Below are 27067 nucleotides of genomic sequence, written 5' to 3' on the forward strand. Positions count from 1 at the left end.
AGTAGTATACAAATCAGTTACATGATTTTATCTTGCCTACAGTTCTTTAGAAAAATATTTACTGGGGCTGGGCGCAGTGGCTCACACCTGTAATCCCAGCACTTTGGGAGGCTGAGGCAGGCAGATCACCTGAGGTTGGGAGTTTGAGACCAGCCTGACCAACTGATGAAACCCCATCTCTACTAAAAATACAAAAATATTAGCTGGGCATGGTGGCACATGTCTGTAATCCCAGCTGCTCGGGAGGCTGAGGTGGGAGAATCACTTGAAACTGAGAGGTGGAGGTTACAGTGAGCTGAGATTGTGCCATTGCACCACTCCAACCTGAGCAACTAGAGTGAAACTCTGTCTCAAAAAAAAAAAAAAAAAAAAGGAAAAAGAAAAATATCTACTGGGTAAAGCAAAGCACATTGATAACATTGGTGCTATTGGACAGATTGTGTCCCATTTGTATGAAATGAAAAATGATGCATCACTAAAATGGTGTTCTTAATTCCTAATTTGTCCCAAATGCCCTTTGGGACAATTTAGAAATGCCCCAAACCAGATGTCATCTCTCCAAGAGACATGCCTGCAGCAGTTTGATAGATCATTTTTTGTAAAAGGGGGTGCTGTATACTCATTGGTTGTGATTGTTTTAACTGTGCTGTCATGTGTGAAGCTGATCGTGTGTTCTTGCTATAACATAGACATTGAGGTCCATGCCAACATGCTTCCAATCAGACATGCCCATCTCACCACTTTTCAGTCTTTAAAGCTATGTGAACAATTTTCTACAACTTGCCCGAGTGTCTGCTGCAAACCACCATCTAAATGGAGAGCTACTTGGACAATTTTTTTTTTTTTTTTTTTTTGAGACGGAGTCTCGCTCTGTCGCCCAGGCTGGAGTGCAGTGGCGCGATCTCGGCTCACTGCAAGCTCCGCCTCCTGGGTTTACGCCATTCTCCTGCCTCAGCCTCCCGAGTAGCTGGGACTACAGGCGCCCGCCACCGCGCCCGGCTAATTTTTTGTATTTTTAGTAGAGACGGGGTTTCACCGTGGTCTCGATCTCCTGACCTTGTGATCCGCCCGCCTCGGCCTCCCAAGCCACCTGGACAATATTTTTTAATTTAAATATGGACTACACTGCTAATTGGTGGCAGTAACCATGTGGAAGCCATTCTGTCCTAACATCATAGATCCACCCCCAAGAAATCCTTGTACCATTTTCTGGAAAAGAAAATCGCAAATATTTGGGGGGCTTTAGACATCTTTCACATGCGCAGCATAACCCAATTCTCCGTAATCCAGGAGAATCTATTGTATTAATATCTCACATGTGGAATACATACTGTATGTTTAAATTAGAGCTATCTAATAGTTCTCATATCTGAAATTCTTGGTGGTGGTGATGGAGGGGTGGGATGGGGAGCATCAGGTTCCTGATCCCTGTGCCTACTGATCCTTGCTCATGTGGACGGTTTGTGCGTTTTGTAATTTTGGATTGTGAGCTCTTCTTCAGGGGCTTTCTCCATGGTGATCCAGTGCAGGCTGAGGTGTGTGTTCCTCGGCAGAGGTTTTGCACATGCTTTTGTTGGGATCCTCAGGGTTATCACTGGCCTAGGCCACTTTTTATTTTACCTTCTCATTAGATGGGTACACCACACAATAGGGGTTCACCCTGAGCCTCTGGCTTGCAGGAGGTGGGCTATGATGATCTGTTCTCGAGGAGAACGTTTCCACCCTCTCCCACAACCCAACCGAGGCAGAGGCAGACAAGTTTCTTAGTAGTCTCCTTTTGCAGGCGGGATAAATTTTTTCCCTGTTACATTCTTTTACAGAGGGGTGGTCCTTTGAGAGTTCCAGGTTGATGTGGGAGTCTCAGTTCCCATCTCCCCATTCCCACTTAATGAAGGCCCTGGGGCTTCTCCTGAACCATGTGGATGTTACGATCCAAACACCATGCTACTGATAGCCTCCCCTCCCCTCAGGACAGCCAGCTCAGTTCAGAGACTTGGTTCTGCTTTTCAGATCCCTCTGTGTGTTTGACCATGGAAAATTCCTTACTTTCTTGAGAACTCAGCTATGCATTTAGAAAGATATTTGTTATATTTTACTCAGAATTTCTAAGTTTTTAATAACAAAAGATTTTTTTTCCAAGATACTTACTCTGCCAAGAACACATCATCACCATCTTCTGACAGAATTAAAATGTCCACTGGTGGGTGGAAGATGCCTGTGTACATTCGAAGAGGAGTAAGGAGAAGGGGCCTCTGGCCTTTAGAAACTTAGAGGTTTTTTTTCTCTAAACTCACTCATAAGCTCCGAGAAGTCTTCTTTCAGTGATTCACTCAATTATCCTTACAGTCATATATCATTCAATAAAACTTAGTAAGTTCGTAGGCTGGACACGGTGGCTCACGCCTGTAATCCCAGCACTTTGGGAGGCCAAGGTGGGCAGATCATGAGGTCAGGAGATCGAGACCATCCTGGCTAACACAGTGAAACCCCGTCTCTACTAAAAATACAAAAAATTAGCTGGGCATGGTGGCGGGCACCTGTAATCCCAGCTACTCAGGAGGCTGAGGCAGGAGAATGGCATGAACCTGGGAGGCGGAGCTTGGAGTGAGCCAAGATGGCGCCACTGCGCTCCAGCCTGGGCAACAGACTCCATCTCAAATAAATAAATAAATAAATAAATAAATAAATAAATAAATAAAACTTAGTAAGTTCATACTTCATCTAGGCTTTCATTTTCTGCAAATATATATTGTATACGGCTTCTGCTATGTGCCGGACAGGTGCTCGTGCCCAGCAAGATCATAGTAGATCCCTGTCTTCATGAATGACACAAATATTAATCAGATAATCACATCAATAAGTGTAAAATTTCAAATGTGCTAAGTACCATAAAGTAGATGTGTGTGGTGCTGTGAGATATGTAATGGGGGTTTTGTCCAATTCAGGCTGGAAAGCGCTCATTTGGAGAAGAGAAATTGGAAACAAGAGTGGCTTTCACTAAGTGAAAAGAGGAGTAGTAATTGTTCCAGATATGTAGCAGTATGTGCAAAGACCCTGGGGTGAGGATGAATGACTGAAAAGAAGTGTGGTAAGATGGAAGAAGAATAGAAAACATGGTTTCAGAAAAGACTGAGAGGAGCTAGGGCTAAACCACCAAAGACCTTGTAGTTTGTGTTAAGGAGTTTTGTATTTATCATAACAACCATCTAAAGAGCTTTAAACACTGGAACAACACATCCTAATTTTCTTTCTAATATCCTAGAGATCTTTCTGACTTCAGCAAGGAGAACAGATTTGAGGAGGCAAGAGTGAGAGTAGAGACCAGTTGGGAGGCTGTTACAGTAGACCAGAGGCTATTACCATAGACAGAGTTACTGGTAGCTCAGCCCCAGTTTTGGCTTTGTAGATGGGAAGACATGGGACAGATGTGAGATTTATATAGCAGATAAAATTATTAGGAAACAGCAGAAAGATAGGACAGGAATAATTCCAAAGTTTCAGGTTTACGTAACTGGAGGGAGGGTGGTATTTCTTTACTGAGATAGGGAACACTGGAAGAAGACAAAGTTTGGTGTAAAGGCCATTTGGGTTTTTTTTTTGTTTTTTGTTTTTTTAACATATGAAGTTTGAAGTGTATTTGAAACATATAACAGGAAAATAGAAAGAGACAATTGGATATTGCATATATGGATCTGGAACTCAGAGAAGAGATCTGGAGATATAAATATATGACTAATTTGCTTGTAGGTAATCATTTAAGTGGTAGGCCTAGATGAGATTTCCTAGGGAGAGATTATAGCCTGTCCCCTGGACGTGAAGGTTATTGATATGACCTTAAATGGGAGCTGTTTGTTGCTGAAATGGGATAAGAAGCTTGGACTAGGATGTAGAGAGAATAGGAAGTGAGGAAATGGAATCAGTGAGTATAGATAACTCTGTTTTGTTTGTTTGTTTGTTTGTTTGTTTGAGATGGAGTCTCGCTCTGTCGCCCAGGCTGGAGTGCAGTGGCGCAATCTCGGCTCACTGCAAGCTCCGCCTCCCGGGTTCTCGCCGTTCTCCTGCCTCAGCCTCCTGAGTAGCTGCGACTACAGGTGTCCACCACCATGCCCGGCTAATTTTTTGTATTTTTAATAGAGACGGGGTTTCACCGTGTTAGCCAGAATGGTCTCAATCTCCTGACCTCGTGATCCGCCCACCTCGGCCTCCCAAAGTACTGGGATTACAGGCGTGAGCCACCGCGCCCAGCCTAGACAACTCTTTCAAAAAGTTTGCCAGTGAAGTTACATAAGGCTTTAATTGATGTTTAAAGGAAATGTGATTTCATTGTGATTGGAAGGCAGAATGTTTTAAAACAGAGTGTCCGTGGAAAAATATTAAAATGGTTTCTTGATAATGAAAAGGTAGCCAAGATGGAGACATTAGCCAGCACAGAGAAGACTCAAAGACAGTGAACCAAGATTGAATTGTAATCATAGCTAACATTTATTACAGTCTCACTGCTGTGCAAGTGCCATTTTAGATGTTTAACATGTATTAAAAGTCTTAATCCCACAACAGCTCTATGAGGTAGATACACTTATTATCTCATGAGGAACATGGGAAGCTGATCACCAGAGAGGCGACATAACTTGCCAGGGTGGGAGAACGGTGATTTGAGAGCAGGCAATCTGGTTGTGGAATCCATGGGGTTTTTGTAAATTTCCTTCCTAACTGACAAATAATAATTGTAGATATTATATTCTTATGGGGTACGATGTGATCCTTTCATATAGGTTTATGTCGTGGAATGATCAAACCAAACTAACAAATCTATCACCTGGCATATTTATATTTGTGTGTGTGTATGGTGAAAACATTTAAAATCTACTCTTGTAGTATTTTTTAAATACACATTCTTAGCCATGATGCTGTACTGCTTCTCAGTACAGGGATACACAGTAAAGTATCTGAATCATCCATGAGTCAAGATATGGCCTAATCCATCTACAGATATTGAAAATGTTATCGGTTGTGCAGTTACTTTGAGGCAAAAGTATAAATTAATGCTGACTCAAATACTTGGTTAAAATTCCTTCTTGGCTTTGTATTATAGAGCAAGACAGGCATAAATGGAGGTGTCAGGAGAGCAGCTGTAGTTTTAATCAGTGGCCTTCAATAAATACGTGCTCATTACTTATTTAATTGCACCTGTAACTACACGAGGGCCTCGCTGCTGAGAGTGTAATAGGTGAGCGGAATTCACAACAGTCTGAAGCCACGCGCACCTCTCTGCCAAGAAGTGTCGTCTGTGGGTTTCGTTAACCAATGTCCTAAAATATACGACCTTTTCCAGGTCCCGGGGGAGTGGCTTTAACTGCAACGCGTGTGTGTTTATTTTCCTCCTAAGGCTTTAACAACACCGAGCGAACATGTGATAAAGAGTTTATCATACGGAGAACGGCTACCAACCGAGTACTGAACGTCCTCCGTCACTGGGTCTCAAAGCACGCACAGGTATGTCAGTGCCCTCATTAATTACTTACAAGGATTTTTAAAAAATCATCTTTTTAAGCCGTGACACATGTAAAACACCTCCCGATTCTTTGGAGTTCAGTGTGAAACCTTGACACTGGAACTGAGGAAGGGAAGAAATAGGCTAGGCATGCAGATCAAAGCAGACACGTGGCTTGCCAACATCCACTGTTTCAGATCTGCAAATGACATGACACAGTGACACGGGGCTCCCCTGTCCCCACATCTTCTGAGGAAACAGCACTCACCCATGGGCACCTGAGCCACAGCAAGGCCACTGTCCTGTGCCACCTACCCTGGGAGCACCTTTCACAGGGTCTTCTCTGTAAGTGGAGTTATGCTTGAGAGGCTGCCAGCTGCAGTGGTATCCCCGCCCCGCACCCAACTAGACGCAAACCTCACGGTGCCCCCTGGAAGTAAATAACACTCTGGGATCTGGTCAGGGAGTGCTTTCTGGGCCTGATTCTGGAGATATTTTGCCTCATACCCTTTGATGTTTTGGTTCCCAATGCTGTTTTTAAATTGTGTTACACTGACAGGACACCCACTTGTTATCTGTTTATGTGTTCTCAGTGCACGTTTGTAGAATTTATTCCCCTTTCACAAAACAAGTCAGGTGCCACTTTGCCCCCCTGATGTGATGCATGCATAATGCTTTTCTTACCCACTGCCACATACCAGGCAGGTCCTCCTGGACACCCACCTGCCTGGCACCCTGCAAGGAGCGTTTGAGAGAGAGAATGGGCCCTGCCTCACAGCAGAACATGTGCAGCATACATTAAAAGAAATATAATCAAAGTTGTCAGTCCGCTAATGAGAATCATGTGTTATAAATGACACTCCCAGGGGGAGGTATTCCCAGGTCTTTATTATTAGGTTGGTGCCAAAGTAATTGCAGTTTTTGCCACTATATTCACAGAGGCCATCACGTGTCTGCTGCATGGTCCTCAGTAATGACAGTCCATTCAATAGGGTCACCATGAGGGCAGGCTCCTGAAACCTCCGTGGTAAGATAATTTACTAATTAGGAAAAGTGGCATTTAAACCTCACCACAAGTAAGCCCATAAAAAATCTTAAATATTAATTAAAATAAAGTAATAAACATAGCATACTAAATAATGTAAACATTCCGTCTTACACATCTTAAATTTAAAAAAATTTAATCCTATATGATTCAAATTCCAAGAACCATCCTTAGCACATGAGAAATGTCTAGTCTCTTTTCCCCGTAGTCTCAGTGAGCTGCTGGTAAATCCATTTTGCCTCAATGCAGATAAAACAGTATAATGAGTTTTAGTATTTACAATTTTTCCACTGTATCATGGTCCATCTTATTCTTCTCTGATTTTTTTCTCAAGAATTTTGACATTTAATTCCTGGGGCCCACAGTGGTTTCTAAGATGCAAAGTAGCTTCGATCAACAAGGCTGAGCTGGTTCTCTCCCCTGGCCTCAGCTCCCCTCCTCCCTTCCAAATCTTCTCCCCAGAGCCCTGCAGCCTTGCTTCCCTATCCACCTTACTTCCCTTTTCTCAATCCCCCGTGCCCTCTTTTTCTAATTATCTCAAACAGGAATCCCTCCCAATCCACATATAATTTTTACAGTAGCTACAAAAGTACCACAAAGCAAATGGCAGTATGCTGGGAGTTTTTTATTTTTGGTAAAGAAAATTCATAGATGGGGAGAGATTAGTGTACAGAAGCCCTCGTTTATAGTAGTTTTACAGTAAGCTTTGCCACCTGATTTGGCAGCTGAATTGTTTATACAGTTCAGATGCTTTGCGACCTGAGTGACTGCAGCTGTGCCTATACATGAGCAAGCTTGTCCATCTCCAGTTCCAGTTAGAGGGATCCCAGCTCCTCAGGCTCTCCCTCCAGCAGGGGCATAGGTGAGTGATGTAAGTAGCTCAGGGATCCAGTCTTCTCTTCTGACCTCACCACTGGGTAAAATACAAACCCTGGCTATTTCGTTCACTGATGTGCCCAAGGAAGTTCTTCCCACAGGGTCTTTCCTTACCTTCCCTGCATGCGTGAGTGGGCCTCACGGCTTAATGGCGGGCTATCAATGCCCTGGTGTAACCTCGTCATGTGCATCTCCTGTCACCTTCCTCATCCTCTCTGTATAAGTACACAACCATGTGCAGGACATTTCTGTGAAATTTCCACTTATTGAGAATTGTTTTAGGGCATTTTTTTTTTCTTTCTTGCTGGCTAGAGCGTCCAGATTCCCTTTCTTCCTTTTACTGACTCACTTGTGGCTGCCTGGTAATCATCTGGCCTCCACATTGGACAGTTTGTGCAAGTCAAGGCAGGCTGTTGGTGATGGATTGGTGAATGGTTCAAATAGAGCTGCTCTCAGCTCATGGTCTCGGGGCCTCATTGTGTGCGTACTGCCTCCTCTCACCAACTGTGGGCCTAGCCTGGGCCATTTCATTCAGAAGATGTGAAGGTGGCCCTGGCTTCATGGAGCTTAAGCAAGCTGACTGTTATGGTGCTTTAAGAGTAACAGCCCATCTTGGTATCTTTATCCAAGTTTATCTGCAGGTCTTTACTCTCCCAAGGCAACATCTAGCTATAGATGGGACTGCTGGTCTGAAAACCTGGGCCATAATCCAACTGTCAACCAACCCTCACCCTCGTTGTCTTTGGTTTTCACCTCACAAAGTGAAGGGCTTGGATAAGATGATTTGTAATTATCTGATTCACTTTGTACTAGCTGAGTCCATTTAAGGGAGAATATAGCATTATTGTGGCAACCTGATTATTTTGAATCAGTAGCTTTTAAAAAATGAGTAGGAAGTTGTACTCATCTCAAAACTACAGCTAAGCATGGTAACAATTACATTTTTTCTCACACGGCTACCCAGAGAGGCCACTTCGATTTCTAGACACAGAAAAGCTGTAGATCTACATCAACCAAGCTGTAGATTCACCCACAAATAATCTAGAGAATCAAGGCTACCACAGAGTATTAGACATCATGTATTTATTTCTCATTTCTCATCAAAGGTAACTAATATTGGCAGATACTACCCTGACCTTTGTTCAGGAGAATTAAAGGTTGCAGAAGTATGGGGGTAGGGGTTTGTTCTCCAGAGAAATAAGAATGCCCCAGGATGTCACCTCCTAACTCTACCCCGGGTGGTGCTAGGATAGCATTTCTTCTCCTGGAGGCTTCTAGTTTTTTCTTTAGTTAATATTTGGAGAGGCTAGGATGTTCCATTTTTAGGGGGTTTTAAAAATCTTCATATGTGAATACCTTCTGGCCTATTGCTCCTCATTTTGTTACACCTTCTCACTCATTTGTTGCCTTTTAAGCTGAAAGTGAAGCCACAGGCCCAAGTTCGATTTCTCCCACGTGCCTTGTCTATCCATCAGCAGAGGGAGCAGCAGCCCAGAGTCAGGGGACCAGTGTTGTTACTCCAGCTCTGCCACTGTAGCCCCTGTGGGGCCCCAAGCTGGTCTCTCTACCTCTTCGGGTGTTAGTTTCCTCTTCTGAAAATGAGAACAACCATCCCTGCTTTACCTCTCCCAAGGATGTGATGAAGTTAAAGATGATGTTGAATTAAGCCTAAAGCATGATATTGATGTGTGTGATGAAATCCCTTTCAGCCGTGGACAGGAGAGATGCACATTTCACCACCCTACAACCAGCCTGTAAGCTCCTTGCTTGTCTCATTCATCTTTGTGTCTCCTTTCACATAGTTCTGTAATGCTGAACACATGGCAGATGCCCAGTAAATACTTGTCAAATTGAGCTTATAGTTCAATGTTTCCATTGTTCATTCTCTCCTGGAGGTCATTTTCTAGCCTTTAAAGTTTCCAAAGTCAGCCCAGACAGAGACTATAACCACTGATGGGTCAGAAATCAGGGCTGTGTGTTTAGGCAGTCTAAGTAAGGGAAGTGTTTTCATTAGAGGTCTACATGCGTCTTGAGCATCTCCTGCTGGGAGACCTTACGTATCATTTACACAATTCCCAGGTCCCTGCAGGTGTCAGATCTGTAGTACTATTAACCAAATGCTCCCATGATTGCTTTTGTCCTCTGTGCACAGACAGATGGCTGGGGTCTGACTATAGACGTTTCAGATCTCTGCACAAGCCTCTGTAGAAGGCCTTTCATGTATGATCTATGGCAATTTTGGTTTTCCTCAATTATCATATTGACCAACCAATTCTGAAGAGATGCTCTGTCCATTTATTGGAGGAATTTCACAGACCATGAGCGATGCTGGTAAAAGAGCCGCAGCTGTGTCTGCAGGTTACCACTAGCTCCATCAGGCTCTGGGTCCTGTCTGAATGACAAGTGGCCGAGAATGAAACAGTCATGTATTTTCTTAATTGTAGGCTTAGGGGAATGTTTTTAAAACATGAGATCAGACAAAAATGACCTACCTACATAAAAATCTCCTCCCCAAAGGAGTTTACAGAGGAACACTGCTACTCCTTTTTCTGTTTTCTCACCTCCTTGATTCATTCACTAATAAGAATTGGGCACCAGAATGTTCCAGACATTGGGATAGGTGTGGGCGTGAACAAGATCCATGCAGTCTCTGACCTCAAGGGGCCTTCAGCCGTTGGGAAAAGCCACTGGGAAAATACCCACTAACAGTCAATGGACTTAACATAATTACATGTGTGGCCGGCTGTTAAACTGAATTCTTCAGGTTGTTTCTGACATTCAGGCAGAGGACCAAAGGCACAGGGGCAGGTACAATAGGTAGCAGCAACAGCCTGCATGGCCTTAATGGAGTGGCTAGGCCACCTAAGCAAAACCAGCTAAGAGCTCGTGAAATCAATCCTGCTAGCAGTTGTGATCACTCACCTGTGGGAAGTTGAGGCAGGGGAGGTCAAGGAGAGGGTAATTTCCAGAGACAGCCATCTGTGTAAGTTCTCTACCACCATGGGGAAGGCAGGGAGATGCCTCCTTTTCACTTCCAGCCACATGAGAAATGTTTCAAGGAAACCACCCAGCTAGCCTCTCCTGTTAAGTTGAAAGGTGCTCGCTGAGCAAAGTGAAGAGTGGTGGATGCTAGGAGTGAGCTGCATTCATATGTGTTTCAGTGAACCAGGTGGGTCCATGGGGAGTCCAATCTGGATGGCCCTGCATCCTGCCCAAGAGGATGTCCTGGAGGGGTGATGCGTAGACAGACGCTGGGTGAAGTGGACCACTGGCAGCCCAGGGCCTGAGGGAGTTGAAAGTGACTCACAGGAGGACAGACATTGCCAGGGTCAGGGGAGCTGGCCCTAAGTCTCCCACAGAGAGGTCTCCAAAGTCTCACCAAGGCCCACACAGGAAAAGCTGGCCACTGGCCACTGTCCACCTGCCACATCTAGAGAGAGCCAGGACTGGGCTCCCCCTGCACTTTCACACTAAATTATTGCTTTCCCCTGGTGAGCTGCAGTACCAGAAGCAATAGCCCACTAGTGGAGAGGTGGTGGGGACATCAGAAAGGGTCTCCTATGCAGGCCACTAGGCTGGAAGCAGCCCACACACCAAGGCTGGAGGGAGGCTGGACTGAGGTTTTGAAGAATATACTGGACTAGACATTTTGACTGTTGAAATGACATCATTCTTGTAACTAAAAAGTACTGAAAGACTTTGGTGCCTGCCCAGAACTTCGTGTCAGGTTGGGAAGGATAGACTATCAACTGATTTACTGGGACTGGCAAGAAGCAGTAATGCTGTTTGATGATTCCATTATTACTTACGATACAGGGAGTCTAGGGTCCCTTGGGAGAGCAATTTCACAAAATCTATCAAAATAGCTCAGCTGTTATATTTCTAACTCGCTCCAGTTCTCTTACATTCATTTTATGGTGAACAAAGAGACACATATTTAGCTAATAATGAATAACTTGAGTTTACATTTCAGTTGATATGCTTTTTGGCATTTTTATTGAAATATCACATACCGCATATAAAGGACACTAAACTTCAGTGTGTAGGTCAGTGACTTTCTGCCTGTGTAGACGCCCATATAACTGCCACCCAGGTCAAGATCTGGGACATTGCCAGCACCTGAGGAGGGCCCCCAAGTCTCTGCCCCTCTTCCTGAGTGTTACCCTGTGCTCTGTTAGTTTTAGTATTTACATTTAGTATTGCTTATGGTATGTTTTATATATATACACTCATTTTCCATTATAAGAGGGTTTTATATATACTTTATCCTATAAACACAGACACACACATGCGCACGCACGCAAAACAGAGTCCTTATCACTCTCGTGAAAATATACCCTAACACTTTCATAACACCATTAACAAATAAATATAGTCTCAGGTAGAAGACAGGATTTAGCGGATCTCACAACCCCACTCTAGTCACTCATAGCAGCTGAGGTGAGAGTTTTTACATCTCCAAAAATCACAGTAGGAGTTAAACTCAGTCCTAATGTATCTTTGTAGCAGAGATCTCAGAGCTGGGGGGCTTCGAATCCTGTTGGAGCTGTGAAGTTAGGGTGATCGTGATGGAAATCCCGGCTCCGGCATTTATTGGCTTTTCTGAGCAAACAATTTCGCTCCTCCAGGCCTCCAGCTCTTCATCTGTAGAAATGGGGATTAATGCCACTTTTTCCTCTGTGGGAGGGTGAGGATTATGTGAGTTAAAACATACAGAGTAGCCATTACAGATGGAGGCTCAAAGCACTGCGGATGCTGCTCTTGATAGAGATAACCGTGTTAAAGCGGCATCTGGTCCAAACCCAGACCTTCAAGCAGGCCAAATGCTGTTACCCCCATGTGACCAGTGAACCACGTAAGTCTCAAAGGGGTTCAGTCAGCATTGCCCGGGTAAACTTGCTGTGATGGTGGAAATGTTCTATATCATGGTGCCCAGTACAGCAGCCTCTAGCCACATGCAGCTAATTGATCACTTGGAATGTAGCTAGCGTGGCTAAAAAGCTGGAGTTTTAATGTTATTTAATTGAATTAAATGTTAATAGTCACAGGTGACTGATGGTTACAGTATAAACAGCACAGTTCTAGACCACTCAAAAGCTGGAAACAGACCCAGCTGTCAAAATTCCTTCCAGTCTCCCACAGAGCCCCCTTCCTCTGAAACAAGAACCCGGCCAGGTGGTCTCCACGATGGCTCCAGCAATAAGTCTGCTGAAGGGGGCACACCTATGTTAGGTTTGTGGCGAGGAAAGCAAAACCTTTACATATCCTCAGAGTCGGTGTTATCTCAGAGAAGACAATGGCTGTTTCCCAGTAAAGGACAACCAGGGAGCATCCGTCTGCGCCACAGAGTTTAGGTTTTGGACCTGCAGTCCCAGGTCCGAGGTAAAGTGGGGACTCTGACTCGTTACGGTGGAAAAGTGCGTGCCGGTGTGATGGCCTCTACTTAGTGCGTTCAAGGTCTCAGGGATCAGATTTCCCAAAATGTGAGTGGACACACTTTGTCTCTTCCGTTTCTTATTTTGACAGATGACAGGGGCCCCTTCTAAATTTTTTTTGTTTATTATTTGGCATTGCCTAGTGAAACACAAAACTCAGTGTTGAATTAGAGCACTGAGTTGAGGTTCGTTCATTGTTCCAAATCTGAAATGGAAGTTGGGCCAGGACAAACACAGCACAGAATTTTCGGTGTGGGCGGGAGAACGAGAAGCGAAAGAAACAACCGGCTATTGAGCAGGCAGCTGCTGTCACCTCTCCTGACGCTCCTGGCCTGCTGCTGTCACCTCTCCTGATGGCTCCTGGCCTGCTTCCATCCCTGCCCTCCTCGTCCATCTGGGCTCGTGCCAGTCAGCCACAGGGTACTTTTCCGTCACACTCCCAGCCCGGTCTCTGCCCTTAAAGAACAGATCTTCTCTTCCATCTGCAAGGCAGTGTCAGCATATGGGGCCCTGACCTTTGAGCTCTTTGCAGGAGGAAGATGCCTCCGCTGGGAATGGCGCTTCCTGTCCCCACTTCCTGAAGACGTTCAAGACTTTATAAGCCCCTTTCCCTGAGCCTTCACCATGGCTGGATGAGACTTCCCGTGGAAAAGTGTGTCACTAGGACTCTGAACAAGGAGGAGGAAGCATTGAATTGCATAGAAGTCATCTAGGAGCAGCTGAAGTTTGGTATTGGTTTAGTTATGATACGGGGCATATGATCTTTTATGGGTGACTTGAGAACCTGATTCTTAGAATGAAGGTAGTTTCCTCTGCAAGGACGGATTCTGAATGACAGAACCCCAATTTTAAAAAATAACATACTGTATCACTTACTTTATGTCAGACACTGTTTTGTTTTCAAATATTAAGTCACCTACCGTGACTCCACTCATTTGAGGGAGAGGAGGTCGATATTGTTATTACCACTGCTTTACAGATGGGGAGATGGAAGCTCAGACTGAACCATTTCCCTGAGGTTCCACCCATAGCAAATGGCAGCAGTAGGTTTCAGTCTGCACCGTCTGGCTGCACCATTTTTTCCGGGAACCCCCAATCTTGCAGCCTCTCCATCTTGCAGGCCAGCTGTTGAGATGTAGACCGCTCAAAATGTGAAACATAAAAACCTGCTTCTGACTCAGGACAGCGAGAATAGCACATGTCAACACTGCCAATGCTTTCCCTGTTTCTCAGTCTTTCCTTAGGAAAGTTGCTTTTGACCCTGAGTCTATTCTGTGTTGCTTAAATGATTTGTACTTGCTAAAGGCTGGTGCAGGGAGGAGTGCTGTGCCTCTGCGGACAACCAGTGCAGCACCTCCCAGGCTGAGATGGTGACAGTAGCCGCCCTTGCCGGCCTCCCCAGGCCACCTGCCTGCAGGAGGTACAGTTAGAGCTGCCTGCGGTGAAGGGCCAGGAAACCCTCGCTGTTCTTGAAGCCTCAAGACCCCAGACATCCCACCTTAACAAATGGGTGAGATGCTGCCCACTGCTCAGGGGCCACAGAGTGCCACGAGGCTCCTGGGCATGTCCCCAGCTGGTGGGACTGATGGGGATACCAGGAATAAGAAGATAAAATTTAGTCTCAATGTGAGATGCTAGCAGCTATGAAATGTTTTTAAATGACTAATGAGCTGTCTACTGCTTCAACCTTGCAAATGGTGTTTTATGTTTTTTTTTGTTGTTTTTGCATGTGTGTTTCTGTTTTTTTTTTTTTTTTTTCCCAGAGATGGGGTCTTGTTCTGTCACCCAGGCTGGAAGACAGTGGTGCGATTGTAGCTCACTATAGACTTTACCTACCCCTTGCCTCAAGTGATCCTTCTACCTCCACCTCCCAAAGTGCTGGGATTACAGGCATGAGCCACTGTGCCCAGCCACAAATGATTTTACACAATCACCATGCCAGAGGATAACTGATGGCCTATATACTTTTTTTTTTTTTTTTTTTTTGGAGACAGAGTCTCACTGTTTCTCCAGGCTGGAGTGCAGTGGCACGATCTTGGTTCACTGCAACCTATACCTCCCGGGTTCAAGCAATTCTCCTGCCTCAGCCTCCCAAGTAGCTGGGGTTACAGGCATGTGCCACCACGCCAAGCTAATTTTTTTGTATTTTTAGTAGAGATGGGGTTTCACCATATTGACCAGGCTGGTCTCGAACTCCTGACCTTGTGATCCACTTGCCTCAACCTCCCAAAGTGCTGGGATTACAGGCGTGAGCCACTGCGCCTGACATACTTTTTATGTCGGTCTCACCCTTTTATTATTCTTCAGCACCCATTCACTTCTAGCTGTCGACACACTGTCAGCCTCTGCGTATCTCAGCCAAGAGATCCGAAACATCCACCAGGCACGCACCAGTGTTTGTTCACAAACAGATTTGCCATGACAGCAGCCGAAATGAAATAGAGAATGCTCCATTTAAATAGTCCAGCAACTTCAGTTCCTTTTGAGTTCTTCTGATTTCCTGGACACGTAGGCTGACCCTTATCTTTATGGCAGTGCTGGATCCTGCTGTGATCTTTTACTGACCACTGCCCTCTCCCTCTCCCCTCAGAACAGATGCCTTAGGCGTCACATTTCACTTTAGTTCTTCAGAGATTCCTGGGTCAAAAAGGTCTCAGATGAGGAGAGAAACCTGGAAACTTGCACACTAGTTTGGATTCCATTGTTAGCTTGCTAGTTTCCACATTTGTAAAATTGGCAAAATTATCTGTGTGGAGTTAGAATGCACAAATGAATTATTTGTCATATCTCTCTGGAAAATATGAAATGTACAAAACTATTATCTGATAAGTATGGATTTTCTTTTCTTTAATTCCAAAGATAGATTTTTATTCTCTCTTTTTCTCTGGTCCAGGCAAACAACCAACCAAGTAAGAAAATCCTAGTTCCTTGAACTACTTACCAAAGTTTTTTCTTATCTTTTATACATCTCTATTGTTATCTTTTAAACTCTCCTTACAGTGAGACATTTACAGCAGGATTTATTAAGCTAGCATAAGCTAGATTTAAGCTTTTAGGAAGCGTGTCTTCAGTGGCACTGATTTTCCATGTTCATTAGCTGCCGAAACAGAAACGTTTTCCCCATTGAACTAGTGCGATTCCTTAAATCTTTGCGGATGGATTTCGTTGATGGAATTTTATGTACTTCGATAGCTTCTTTTCTCTGTTGTAAGGATTTTCTGATGCAAGTGCCACGGAGAGTCCTTATTTTTCCTCATTTGTCTCCCCACTCTTGTAATCACTCTTGGACCTTGGAAGCATTTCTGGAGACTGTGGCATGCAATCTTCAGCATGGGGAACGATGATCCTGAATCACCTGGTCCTTGTTTATCCGACCAGGCCTGGACCAGTGCTCTCCATCACTTCAGAGCTGCCTCAGGATGTCAAGAGCTGACTTAACACTTGTGTATCAACTGGTTCTCAGGGCCCCACGGCTCTGCCTTGCCTTTTGCCTTTCTCTTTGTGTTACTCTCCTCTCCACTCTGCTCTCAGATGTCACTAACTTATAGCTCCCAATCTCTTTGCATTGTATCTCCTTGGTTGAATGTCAAAGATGCTACTTCCTGTAACTCGGAGTGCATCTTCTCCTTGGGGAAGGAAGGATGCACCACCAGCTTTCTTTATCAGTCTTTTCCCCTCCTATGGATCAGGGTAAAAACAAAAGTATAACTAATAGACTACTGTCTAGTTATATTAAAGATAATTTTGTTGGCAAGGGGCATTATTTAACTAAGAAAGTTGAATATAGTTGTAAATATCAGCAATAAAAGGATGCCCTTCCAGACTTTTCTTTTCCCCTCTGGTCTTTGTCATTTTCTTGAAAACGACAACCCATATAAATTTACCACCTACTTAATGGAAAACACAGCATCCGGGGAAAAAAAAAAAAAGATTCTCTCTTTTTCTGGTAAATGCTTTTTAAACTGACTGATTCCCTTTTGGGGCGTAAAGATGTAAGCTTGGAAGTGATCTGATTCCGGGGCTGTGGGGCAGTATTTAAAGATTCCTGTGTGCACAGCTGTTCAGAACTAGGGGCTGAATTTTAGCAAGTCATTCAAATGCAGAATCATTTGTCAGCAAATGATCAAATAAATAGTTTTCTAGATGGTTTTTTCCTTCTCACTGAATGAGTGTCATTCATTGCCATTTGCCTCTTCCCAGTTATTTTTGTTCTAACATATCTTCCACATTTTCACTGTGCCTTCTCCCAGGAGCCTCCCACTTCACATCTGCTAAACTAATTTCCCAAACCACCAGTTTAAAACTTAGGTAGCTTGTTACCACTTGTGTCAAAGTCAAGTATTCTCCCCCATGGACTTTTATGCATTCATTCAACAAACGTTTGAGGGCTGACCAGGAGCAGGGCACAGAGCTTACCAGTTTTGGGGTTTAACTGCCTGTGGGTTTTACCACCCGAAATATAAGTCCCTAGATGATTGTCAGGCATATATTTTCTCTACATTCTGTTCCTCTTTGAAGATTCAAGAAGCTGATGAATTGTTAATGACTAGTAAGTGTTGAACGTGTATTGGAAAGTTTAGAATTACTGCTGTATTGCTTTGTAGGGTTTAATTCCAAACTTACTGCCCTTCCTTATGTTTTTGTATTAGAATGTTCTTTTTCATTGTGTGAACAATGAGGCTTTGAAAATATTTTTGTAGTTAGGCAATGGAAAATGCCAGAAAACCCCGTCCTTTCACTTTTCCAGTGAGAAGCCCTGATTCAGAGTCCCTGTTGCCCCAAGGTAGCGCCCACGCCGGCAGCCCAGGGGTGGTGGCCGGTGGGCAAGGTGAGCAGGTACCCTGCAGAGCCTCCCATCCCAGGTTTTAGCCAGCACAATCTCCCCTGGAATAGGGTTTCAACGTTAAAGTTTTGAATAAGGTTTCCTCTCCTCAGAAGAGCTGAAAAGCACCTTGGTTTAGGAGGTTGTCTCCAGTTCGTGAACATGAGGAATGCAAACCTGTGTACCCCAGACCTGTCAAGGCTGATTTGCATATATCATGATCATTGGGTACCTTTGCCTCAGCTTCCCACTTTACAAACTGGCCCGAATCTAACCTAATTCTACACCACAATTTAAATTCTTCATCTTGTGTCGTCAGAGAAGACGGAAAACCGTAGTATGCTTTTCATTTTCTTGAAAACCATTAAGTTAAACCCCCACCTCTTATTTCTGAGCTCAACACATCCTGAGTCCTTCTTTCTAAGCTCTTTGTTCCAGATTTTAAAATTATTCGTGTGATTTTAATCCGCTCTGCAGCATTTCCACTTTCCTTTTAAAACCTCTGGCCACCATCAGGAATATGCTGTACTTATTACACTGAGAAAATTACTCTCATAATTCTCTTTAGCCTCAAACTGCATTTATTGAATCAGATTTTCCCAATGTCCTAGAGTTCCCTTGGCCATGTATAGTAAATTACTAATTACTACCCTGCTCTCCTGCAAGAATGAATATCATTTCCAAAATGCCTAAGCTATCAACAGGGATTCGTTTTAAAGTGCTAGGAAATCTGATTTATTGCTTTGCAGATGATTTTTCTGGTATATGATCTAGCCTTATTAATGCAAACTAGTTTATTCAGACTGGAAACCTCGGTTTCCAGATCCCTGTCTCAAATGGTCATCAGTGAAGGGAAATAGTTCCAGGCTCAGCAACTGTTTGACATTTCAGCCTACCCTTCCCCAAGCCAGCAGCCACTAATTCACTGATAGCTGCTTTTTTTTTTTTTTTTTTTTTTTTTGAGATGGGAGTCTCGCTCCGTCACCCAGGCTGGAGTGCAATGGCACGACCTCGGCTCACTGCAACCTCCACCTCCTGTGTTCAAGTGATTCTCCTGCCTCAGCCTCCTGAGTAGCTGGGATTACAGGCGCCCACCACCATGCCTAGCTAATTTTTGTATGTTTTAATAGAGACAGGGTTTCACCATGTTGGTTAGGCTGGTCTTGAACACCTGACCTCAGGTAGATCCACCCGCCTCAGCCTCCCAAAGTGCTGGGATTACTGGCATGAGCCACTGTGCCCGGCCCGATAGTTGCTTTTTCGCAAGAGGCTGAGTGGTTATAGCAATTAAAAACTCAGGCTTTAGCCAAGAGTTTAGCCTGGATCTAAGTCCTGGGCCTACCACTTGCTAACTGTGTGACCTTGGATAAGATACCTAGATTTTCTGTACCTGGACTTCCCCACATGCAAAATGGAAATCATGATAGTAACTATGTTGCAGGATTGCTATTGATGATTAAATGAGATAATAAAGTAGTTAAAATGTGGCCCGGTGTGGCGGCTCACATCTGTAATCCCAGCATTTCGGGAGGCCAAGGCAGGTGGATTGCTTGAGCCCAGGTGTTGGAGACCAGCCTGGGCAGCAGAGAGAGAGAGAGCCCCATCTCTAAAAAATATCTTAAAAATTAGCTGGGCATGGTAGCATGTGCCTGTAGTCCCAGCTACTTGGGAGGCTGAGGTGGGGGGAATCCCTTCAGCCCAGGAAGTTGAGACTGCAGTGAGCCATGATCATGCCATTGTACTCCAGCCTGGGTGACAGAGTGAGGCTCTGTCTCAAAAAAAATTACCTAGTCTGGGGCAATCTCTCACTGTCTGACTTATAATTACTTTAGGAGGTTTTTGTTTTGTTTTGTTTTGTTTTGTTTTTCCCAACCGATCCAGGGAAAATGCTGATTTTCCTAATTATTTATGAACATGTTGAGTAAAGTCAATACAATTTTGGTAAAATAGACTCATCTCACAATAGCGTCTCTCCCTTGGAGGATTCTGACATCATCAGTGGACAATGTGTTGCTCCTAAGCCTGTGCTGGGGGCCACACTGCATCCTTCCACAGTTTTTGTCTTGTTCCTGGCCAGAACTATCCCCTTTCTGCAGGTGGTTTCCGGACCTGCGTTTCCAGGCCCAGCCTCTCCTAAGGGTCAGTAGGGCGTCCCCAAGGGGGGCCCTTGCAGATGGGCGCCCTCCTCAAGCCTCTCCCAGTTTCTTTTGTTAATATTTATTTCATGTACAAACCCACCCAGAAGTCTGCTGCTCCGCCTCCACTGCAGAGCCTTGTTTGTTGAGTTGCTCAGTAATTCTTTTTGAAGGAACAAGAGCTATGGGCTCCTTTTCAGAGAATGAAATATAAATGTCCTGCATTTTCTGAGCGCTCCACCTTTGAGAGCAGGGCGGTTTCTTTGTTCGAATCCTCTGTCTCCGCATCCCTGCTTCAGGAATTGGAAAACAAAAACTAAATTAGATTCTGTTGCTTTGATAACTTCAATAAGTACCTCGGAGTCTCTTGGGTGCCATGGATTCGCTCTCCTGGCGCAGAAGGCTTCGTGGGGCTTTGTGTCCTAAACACGGGCAGGCGACGTCCCTCCTCCAGGCCTGCGGGCTCCACCCAGGGGCCCGCGCCAGGGCCAATGCCGACCCGGGAGCGCCATCTTGTGGGCGCCTCGATTGCTGCCTGCAAGAAGGCACTCGGGTAAGTCTTATTCCACCGTTTCAGGACTCGGGGAAATGTAACCAAAAATTAAATGCTGGACAATTACAACTTGGCTGTCAGCCAGACATTAGCAATCATTTGTCTCTGTATTTAAATAGGGCAAATGTCTTTTTGCTGCTTTAGATTTCTTTTTATTGAGCAGCAGCTACCGTATTTTCAACAGGGACTTTTCAATGACCAATTCTGTATTTTACATGCATTTGTAAAAAATAAAATCATCCATTCTAGGTAGTACATCAGAAGATCTAGATTTCTTTTACTTTTGGAGAGTTTTTTTAATGACTTTTTTTTTTTTTTTTTTTTTTTTGGTAGATAAACAAAGGTAATGTAAAGTCTTGCTACTCAAAATGTGGACCCCAGACCAGCAGCATCAACATCACCCGGGAGGTTGTTGGAAACGCGGAGTCCTTATCCCTGTACCAGATCCCCTGAATCAGAATCTAATTTTAGCCACAACCCCTAGTGACCCCTGTGCACATGACAGTTTGAGAAGGGCAAGTATAAAGGCCTATGAAGGAGTCAGAAGGACTGGTGTTCTTGTCCCAGCCCCTCCATCTCCCCATGCTTCTCATCTCAGCCCATGCGATCACCTCTCTTCAGCCTCTGTGGCCCATATGTGACAGGAGACCCTGAGATTATGGTTCCTGTCTTGTCTGATGCTGGGTCAGCTGAGGAAGAATTAAAATTATATACACGGCCGGGCACCGTGGCTTATGCCTGTAACCGCAGCACTTTGGGAGGCCAAGGAGGGCAGATCATTTGAGGTCAGGAGTTCGAGACCAGCCTGGCTAACATGGCAAAACCCCATCTCTACAAAAAATATAAAAATTAGCTGGACGTGGTGGTGTGCACCTGTAGTCACAGCTACTCGGGAGGCTAAGGTATGAGAATCCATTGAACCTGGGAGGCAGAGGCTACAGTGAGCCCAGATTGTGCCATACTCCAGCCTGAGCAATAGAGTGAGACTCTGTCTCAAAATCAAACAAATAACAACAACAAGTTACATACTAAAGGTCACTTTGTACATTGTAAAAACCTGTGCAAATGTAAGTGAAAATTATGGATGGCAAAAATTCTTCCATTTCCTACTCCGTTATCAGAGATTCTGCTTTGCATTATGTCAGAGTCTGATTTATATCATCAGCAGCAAAGCAACTATTCAACTGCGACCATTTGTCATGCTTCAAATAGTGTCTTGGCAGATTTCATTAAGTCTTTCAAAGGTCCCTCTCAGGCCAGTCGTCCCAGAGTTCAAAATAAGAAAATTACATTATGTTTTTATTAACAAGACCTTTCACACACTTGCCATCCTGGGGCCCCAGAAGTGTTCTGCCCCATTGAGCCCAGTACGGGGCACAGTAGTTACTAATGCCAGTTGATTAAACCACTAATTGGCCCTCAACACGGTCTAAACAGTAACCTGATATCCTTCACACTAATCGTGCATTTATGATAATCAGATTATTTGCATCATTAGAGACCTGACATAGCTACATGAAGACTCAGTTGTCTCACTAATATATATATATGTATATATGTGTGTGTGTGTATATATATATATATGAAATATTCATTAAGGAAATAAAGTCCTGATGGCTGAGAATGTGGTGCACACGGATTGACGAAGGTGAGAGTATTAACTGTTTACAAACATCCCTTTACCTTGAAATGAAGGAGGGAGTGGAACCGAAAGAAAGAACACTGGCAAACTATTACTCTCCTCTCTTTACATACATTTAAAAAAAAATTAATAGCGAGAAGGTGTTTGGCAATAAATAGGTGAAATTTTAGGAAAACATCATCTGAAGCCATATGTTGAGGAGATGTTGACATCTGTGTTGCTCCTGGGCCCCAGTGGCTCTTGTTTCTGAAGAATTGGGACTATGGTCAAACAGTGAAAAGTAAAATGTTGGGAATAATTTGTTACACCATTTACCACCAAACTGAGGTAAAAAAAATACTAAATTCAAATTAGATTAGATTTGCATTGTCTACAATTTATGAAATTATGATCTTGTTCATTGTTTTTACCAAATATAGTAAAATCTTGCTGTTTTCTTTTTATCTGATTTGTTGCAATTAACAAGGTTCTCTCCAATCATTTAAAAGGATTCAGAATGTCAGTGCTTCATAATTACTTTCCTTAAAGTTAAAATGTAATTATGATAAGTAACATTATATGGTGGAAAATAAACACTCATGTCTGTACATATAAAGATATAGTCTATCGAGTAAGATCCTCAAAAGCAAGACTTTGCAGTGTTCAGTTCATCTCCAAATACCTAACAATTCCTCTCTGCTGCCTGTACATGTTTCATAAGGATATATTTAATTAAAGAATGTAAGAGACAGAGTTCTACCTTTTTGTTCTTTTTTTCCCAACATTTACCTTGAAAATTTTCAAACAGAGAAAAATTGCCAGAATAAAAAAAAGTACACTGATACACATCTAGAATCCCTCAGTAATCATTCCCATGTTTAACATGTATTCTCTTTCTCTCTCTCCCCACTCCCTCTAAGAACAAAAACCTGTTCTTTTAAAAAAAAATTGCATTTTTATTTTAGTTCGGGGGGTACATGTGCAGGTTTTGTGTGGTGCTAAGATTCGGGCTTTATTGATCTCATCACCCAGAGAGTGAACATAGTATACAATAGGAAGTTTGTCAGCCCTAGCCCCACCTCCCTCCCTCCTTTTGGAGTCCCCAGTGTCTACTGTTGCCATCTTTATGTCCATGTGAACCGAAGATTTAGCTGCCACTTATAAGTGAAAACATGTGATATTTGGTTTTCTGTTTCTGCATCAGTTTGCTTAGGATAGTGACCTCTAGCTTCATCCATGTTGCTTTAAAGAACATGATTTCTTTTTTCTTTTTTTCTGTTTTTTGTGTGTGTTTTTTTTTTTTTTTTTGAGACGGAGTCTTGCTCTGTCACCCAGGCTGGAGTGCAGTGGCACAATCTCAGCTCACTGCAAGCTCCACCTCCCGGGTTCACGCCATTCTCCTGCCTCAGCCTCCCGAGTAGCTGGGACTACAGGCGCCTGCCACCACACCCAGCTGATTTTTTGTATTTTTAGCAGAGACGGGGTTTCACTGTTAGCCATGATGGTCTCGATCTCCTTACCTCGTGATCCACCCACCTCAGCCTCCCAAAGTGCTGGGACTACAGGTGTGAGCCACTGTGCCTGGCCCATGATTTCATTTTTTATGGCTGCATCATGTTCCATGATGTATGTATACGACATTTTCTTTATCTAATGCACCATTGATGGGCACCTAGGTTGATTCTGTGTCTTTGCTACTATGAACAGTGCTGCAATGAACATGCAAGTATATGTCTCTTTTTGGTGGAGCAGTTTATTTTCCTTTGGGTATATACCCAGGGATTGCTGAGTCAAGTGGTAGTTCTATTTTTAGTTCTTTGAAAAATCTCCAAACTGCTTTCCGCAGGGACTGAACTAATTTGCATTCCCACCAGTAGTGTATAAGTGGGGAACCTGCTCATACATAGCCAACAGTAAAATGATCAAATTCAGGAAAATTTACCATTGGCAGAATGCTCTCTACTAGTGCACAGTCCTGATTCCATTTTTGGCAGTTGTCATAGTAATGCCCTTTTAAAGCATTCCCCTCTTGACTCCAGGTTCAAAGCTTGCATTTAGCTGTTGTCCCTTTGGTGTCCTTTGAGCTGGAAGAGTTCCTCAGTTTGTCTCTGTTGTTTATGACACTGACATTTCTGAAGAGTACAGGCCAATGCTTCTTTAAAATTAGATCAATATCATGCATTTTAGGCAGAAAAACTAAGGATGTATTACGTTATAGATCATTACATTAGTAGATATATGATGTTGGTTTCTTCCATCATAGGGGATGGTAACTTTGATTGCTTGGGGTAAGGTGATATCTGCCAGATTCTCCCTTTGTGATTAATAAGTAATCTCTGAGGTGTACTCTGACACTGTTAATTCTGTTCTCTAATACACTTCATTCAACCATTTTAGCATTCATTCATGATCCTTGCCTGAATTAGTGATTACTGCTTTGGTTGAAAATGGTGATTTTTGGCCAGGTGCGGTGGCTCATGCCTGTGTGGTGGCTCCCAGCACTTTGGGAGGCCAAGGCAGTCAGATGACTTGAGGTTAGGAGTTTGAGACCAGCCTGACCAACATGGTGAAACCCTGTCTCTACTAAAAATACAAAAATTAGCAAGGTGTGGTGGCACGCACATGTAATCCCAGCTGCTCAGGAGGCTGAGGCAGGAGAACTGCTTGAACCCAGGAAGCGGAGGTTGCAGTGAGCCGAGATCACGTCACTGCACTCCAGCCTGGGCGACAGAGTGAGACTCCATCTCAAAAAAAAAAAAAAAAAAAAAGAAAATCGTGATTTTCTAACTCCTTTATTTCTTTGCATCTACTATTTGGAATTCTACTATAAAGAATAGCTTTAGGCTGGGTGCAGTGGCTCATGCTCATAATCCCAGCACTTCAGGAGGCTGAGACAGGAGGGTCACTTGAGCCCAGGAGCTTGAGACCAGCCTGAGCAACATGACAAGACCCTGTCTCTACAAAAAAAAATTAAAAATTAGCTGGGCATGGTGGCACACACCTGTAGTCCCAGCTACTTGGGCGGCTGAGGTGGGAGACCACTTGAGCCCAGGAATTTGAGGCTGCAGTGAGCTGTGATCACACCACTGCACTCCAGCCTGGGTAACAGAGAAAGGGAGACCCTGTGATTAAAAAAAAGAAGAATAGTTTTATTTTCTACCTTTTAAAAATCTGGCTTTGTGAGCATCAATATCAATAAGGACTTACAGGTTCTTCTTATTAAACTGGTTATTGCTCATTACTCTTATTATTCATTTTGATGCTCATATTGTCCCAGCTGTCCCCAGTGGGTGCCTCTTCAATCTCACTTCTATGTTCATTCAACGTGGCCCCATTAGTCTGTATCATTCTTTAGCTCTTAGCATATCTATATTGACGTAGATATAGATACTGATAGCCTTAGCATATCTTCATTCAAGTTACTGCTCAAATGACAGATTTTATTCTTGCAGCAAATATTTTTTGAGATACCGATATGTCACAGTTACTGATCTTACTCATCATCCAGAAAAAAGCCAGGCAATTAAATTGGCCCTTGCAATGTAATACAGAGAGTTGACAGCTGTGAGTTACGTGTGCCATGGGTGCACAAAGAAAAGCTCCCGATCCCACTGGGTGAATTAAGAAAGACTCCAGGGAGAGTGCATATCATCTCCTAGGCCCAAAAAATGAATAGAAATAAACGTGTGGAGGCGGCATAGTGTTCCACGCTACGGGAAGCACATATCTCTTGAGGAACTGAAGGCATTTGTTAAGTCTAGGACAGTGTGAGTGTGTTGGGGGCATGGTATGTGTTGCAGGCCACGGGGATGCAAGCAGTGTGAGAGAAGAGGCTGGAGGGGTGGGCCAGGGCCTTGTAAGCTGTTTTAAGAACCCTTCCCAGTGGCTGTCCCTAGAGGCAGTTGTTCTCAACACTGACTGCACATTTATACCCCCTGGGGAGCCACGGAGGGAGCCTGTCAGAAATACCAATAACAGACCCCCCTTCCAAACCAAGTAAATAGGACCCCAGTGTGGCATGGAACTCTAGGGTCCATACATTTTAATTTCCATACTTAGCTTCTAGAGAATTTATCATGGAGAATGGTGTCATGTGTCACAGAGATAACCCTTTCAAAACTAAAATTTAAAAAGATTTATTTTATTTTATAGGATTTTGAACTCAACAATGAACTAAAGATGAATGTCCTAAATTTACTAGAAGAAGTTCTGCGAGACCCAGACCTTCTTCCCCAAGAAAGGAAAGCCACCGCAAATATCCTCAGGTGAAGGCAACTGAAGATGCCGACTGGATGACATTGGTTGATTCTTGTTTGTTCATAGAAAATAAGAGCCTAGCAAACCAGAAGAATAAATCTTAGAATCCTGGGGACAGTGGGGTCTATGTTCTCAGCAGTAAAGTGTTATGTATCAACTTCTCTTTCCTGGGGGCAATGTGGGGTCTGCTGTCTCAGGAAGACTTGGGACAGGGTGGTATAACTCATGTGGAGTGCAATTGCCGTTATCTATGGAGGCAGACAGCGGTTTACCGTAGAACCAACAGTTAAAGAAAGGAACCCTTGAGGAGCCTCTCCTGCGAGTCCAGCAGGCATCAAAGAGAAATGATGTTTCCTTGTGTGGGTTATTGTAAGCTCATGTTTGTGAGGGTGGTAGTGTCTATAGGAGTCTCATGCACCTAAATTGTGGATGGGCCATCACAGAGTAGTTATGAATTTTCTTTGGCTCATTTCACTGGTCCCGACCAACTTTTCTACAGCTTGTCAGTTTAGGATTTCCACATCATGTAGGTGGTATAATTGTGGGGGATTGTCTAAGGTAGGACTCCACACTTCTAAGTGATAAAGTCTTCAACTTTGGGCATAGTGCTAGAGATTTGTGTCCATAGTTGTTGCACCCAGTATCCAAGTGGGTAACAAGCTTTCTTATAGCTTCTTGAACTGGTGGGTGGATTTTTTTCTTGTCCACTCTATGTGGAAAGGGCGGCCATCCCGGCTTTGTGCAGACATTTCAGTTGCAGCTTCCCAGCTCACTCATAACTATGTCCTCTGTCCTTGCTTGGGGATGGGAAGCCCAGCATCTCTCTGCAGAG

At 43.8% G+C, this 27067-nt stretch overlaps 1 protein-coding gene across 8 annotated transcripts in view; it reads left to right on the forward strand.

The window, feature by feature from the left end:
• RASGRF2 (Ras protein specific guanine nucleotide releasing factor 2) overlaps positions 1-27067 on the forward strand; it is a 265274-nt gene that overhangs the window by 210335 nt on the left and 27872 nt on the right. For all 8 annotated transcript variants that reach the window (XM_005557287.4, XM_005557290.5, XM_065546425.2 and 5 more), the window contains 2 exons: positions 5387-5493; positions 26131-26243. In XM_005557287.4, the coding sequence (XP_005557344.2) occupies positions 5387-5493; positions 26131-26243 (220 nt within the window). The remainder of the gene's footprint in view (positions 1-5386; positions 5494-26130; positions 26244-27067) is intronic.

The sequence above is a fragment of the Macaca fascicularis genome, chromosome 6 (assembly GCF_037993035.2).
Source record: "Macaca fascicularis isolate 582-1 chromosome 6, T2T-MFA8v1.1".
Taxonomy (NCBI): domain Eukaryota; kingdom Metazoa; phylum Chordata; class Mammalia; order Primates; family Cercopithecidae; genus Macaca; species Macaca fascicularis.